This window comes from Fukomys damarensis, unplaced genomic scaffold (genome assembly GCF_012274545.1).
Source record: "Fukomys damarensis isolate Sample0158 unplaced genomic scaffold, DMR_v1.0_HiC HiC_scaffold_16, whole genome shotgun sequence".
Classification (NCBI taxonomy): Eukaryota; Metazoa; Chordata; class Mammalia; order Rodentia; family Bathyergidae; genus Fukomys; species Fukomys damarensis.
In genome coordinates this window covers 67,959,224-67,962,726 of record NW_022900928.1, presented here as the reverse complement: position 1 = coordinate 67,962,726, position 3,503 = coordinate 67,959,224, and the positions used below count along the sequence as shown (strand labels likewise).

The following is a 3,503-nucleotide window of genomic DNA, read 5'->3' as shown; positions in this document are numbered from 1 at the left end:
TTTTTTTTTTTTTTTTTTTGTACCAGGGATTGAACTCGGGTCCTTGCGCTTGCAAGGCAGGCCACCGAACCGCTGAGCTAAATCCCCAGCCCCTGTTTTAAGGTTTTTTTAAAAAAAGAAAAAGTGCAGAGCCAGGCATTTAGCTCAGTGGTACCACTGCCTGCCTTGAAAGCACAAGGCCTGGAGTTTGATCCCTGGTACCAAAAAGAAAAGGAAAAACAGTGGAGGCTGAAGAGTAAAAGATTACATGAAAAGGAAGGGAACAAACGAATGTGTTATTTAACTACAAAATAATAACAGGATGCTACAGAGTTCTAAGTATCCAAAGTGACCAATCAGAAACTAAACATAGCCAAATTCCATCCCAGCCCCAGCACGTCCCTAACACAGAATAAAACCCTTCTTATCTTGTTCAGCCATGTGTCGCCTGCCACAAACTGCAAAACAGAACAACGCCCAAAACCAGCTAGTCTGATTTCAACTGAGACAGACTCTGTAGTCAGAAGCACCATAATGAAAGTACTCCAACTCACACAGTTGGCCTGATGGTTCTGCACACTCTACAGAACAAAGCCGTACCACAGAGTACTTCAAACTTGAAATGATCTCTAAAAAGCTACACTGGCACTATTAATTTGCCACTAGTCCTACAATCAACAAAATGTACCTACCATACATTGGAGTTAGGGAGAAAAACAGTTAGGCCTGAGAGGAAGACAGAAATTATTCCATATTCAAAACTTTGTTACAGTACTCTGGCACAGTACTAAACCAGTACCTCCAGATTTCACTCAATATACATTCAAATCAAGAACAACTACTCTCAAACAGAAATGGCCACTCTATATTTATGGAATATCTAGATGTGTTTAAGAAAAAGTGGTGGTTATATAATTCTCATTTTAAAAATAAGAAATTTCTAGAAAACAGATCTCAGCAAAATTAAGCAGCCCCTTTTAACTATCCTTTAACATATCTTTTAACTATGTAAAGTTGGGCAGGACCTGAACTAGCTCAAGAATATCAATCCCAAAGCAATTTGCAGATTCTTAAAATACTCATTTTTTTTAATCTTATGGAGTTTATTGGTACTTTTTAAGTATACAGTACAGTTACATTCATCATTGGGATCTTGTACCCTTACATGACAGATCTTGCTTCTCATTTTTGCCCCATACTCCTGCGCTCCCTTCATCCCCTCCATCCTCCCCTATTTACAAAGACTTTGTTTCCATTTTTTCCTTTTCTCATATTTTTTCTTGTTCCTTATTTCCTTTTCCCTACCCTTCCCACTGCCCCTACACCTTTAGCCCTTTGCTTCCTATTTCACATTATCAGTTATACAATTTGGATCTTATTTACACTTTTAGTTTTTCACACCAAAGAAACTATTTGGTATTTGCACATGTGTGTCTTATTTATTTCACTTAAGAGTAAAGTACTCATTTTTTAATCATTCATGTCTAGAACAGTACCTGGCAAAGATAAGACTTTTGATAACTGCATGCTTACTGAATGTTATATGCTATCTAAGTTATAAAAAAGACACAAATCCCATATTTTATTTCTAAGACAATGGAAAGAAGAAAAAAAATCCCCGAGAAGAAAAGCTCTAAAAATCATTGCTTGGGGTCTCTAAAGTGACTATTGTGTGAAATGAGTTAGTGACCTTAAATTCTGTTTTTACAAATTAAACATCCCAGCCTCAGTGAATATCATCACCCCATCAGTTTCTAGTAAGATTTCTTGTCTACAGACTCAACAAAAAAGGCAAGAATTAAATGAACCAGGAAAACAATTATTCACACATCGGTAAAAGTGATTTCTCAGAAGCAAAACACCCTGAAAGCAAAAGAAAAGGAGATATCCAGAAAAAAACAAGAAAAGCATTGTCATTACTCATGCGAAGTATATTCTAGAAAAATTAAAAATCATTTCTCTGAATATGAAAACCCATTTAACAAAATATGCAAAGGATAAGTAGAAACAGTTTAAATATTTAATGGAATCTTTTAGGTGAACATTCATGTGAGACTGTAAAGTATCAACAGGAAGAGGAAGTTCTGTTTCTGGAGTAGCTGTTATGGTATGATAATGGAATTTGGCCCTTTTAAAATCAACAAATGAGTCTCAGAATTGGATGAAACACTCTTATTAAGAAATTAAATTACTTTCTGCAGGAGCACTGGTGTTGCACTTTTCATCAAAAAGCTTTGACTTTCTAGTTCACTTATTTGATTTTTTATGATGTAATAGCTTCAAAGTTGATTTAAAAATAAATCAAGCTGATAGAAATTTGGGAGCAGCACATAGCGTCATACCTTAACTCTTAATAGTAAGGGAACTCCATCTCAGCCATATATAGTCTATAAACATCACCACACAAGACTGATAAGCAAACAAAGTCAACATGCACACTTCCACCATGCCTAGTGCTTACATCCCTAAGACACAAGTGTTTCTGGACAATGAAATATTAAAACATAATCATTAAAAGCAAACTTCATAATTTTCTCTAATTTCTTTCAGCTTTTGGATATTGCTTCCAACAAGAGCCTGTGATTTTACTGGCAATGTCAACATTCGAGATAATATATTAGACAATAATTATACATTATGCAGGTAAACACTGAAGAGATCAAGTTCACAAGTCGCCACGCAGTGGGCTGAAAATTAAGCTCACAGATCGAAATTCCTAAAATCCAATAATATCTAGAGAACTACTAAGGACAAGAGTAAATCTGATGATGCGCCAGATGATGCACCAAGAGCCACCGACTTCAGGCAAAGTGACCTTCCGCTGGTTACAAGATGAGTACAGAATCCTAATGCACACTACAAACAGAAAGCCACAGTCGCGGTTTTCCCTTCCTCTTCTCTGAGAACCTGGGGGTAAAGTTTCTCTCCAGAAAAATTATATTTCCAAATTCAATCAAACGGAGAACTTGGCAACAACCCTAGTCTAACTGCACAGCTCCGAAAACCACTTTCTTTTGCCTGTCAATTTCACTGGCCAAAGGCAAACTGCAATCACTGACCCTCCTGCAGGATCTGGCCAAATCCTGGGAGGCTAAGCGAAAGAGGAACTTTATACCCACCTGTCGGTGATAGTAGACTGTGTGCCACTCATTGGGGCCCTTGGCAAGAGGTTCTCCTTTTATCCAACTTGCATTTTACAAAAACACCTCCACCCCACCCCCAGTGCTCTGGGATCAGGCCCAATTTCGACAGGGACACAAAAGTCCAACTCAAAACTCCATTCAGTCATCTAGAACATCCGACTGAAGAGGTCAAGGACAAGGGATGAGGGCTGGAGCAAAACAAGTTAATCTCTCAAGACAAACCCAGAAAGTCAGCCAGCCAGAGGCGAGTTCTAGAGCTACCGATAAATCTTCCAGAAAGCAGAGGAAGAAAACTTCGTCAGAGAGGGAAGTCCGCGAGCCGAGGAAAGGGGACCCGGGACTCCCTCCGGGGCTGGGGCGCGATCGGCTCAGGAACGGGCG

General features: G+C 38.7%; 1 protein-coding gene across 2 annotated transcripts in view; it reads right to left on the bottom strand.

Annotated features, from left to right (window-relative positions):
• Arhgef12 (Rho guanine nucleotide exchange factor 12) overlaps positions 1–3,497 on the bottom strand; it is a 151,547-nt gene extending 148,050 nt beyond the window's left edge. For both annotated transcript variants that reach the window (XM_010629240.3, XM_010629241.3), the window contains exon 1: positions 3,099–3,497. In XM_010629240.3, coding sequence (XP_010627542.1) covers positions 3,099–3,130 — 32 coding nt within the window. In that variant the 5' untranslated portion in view covers positions 3,131–3,497. The remainder of the gene's footprint in view (positions 1–3,098) is intronic.
• Positions 3,498–3,503: the final 6 nt, after the last annotated feature.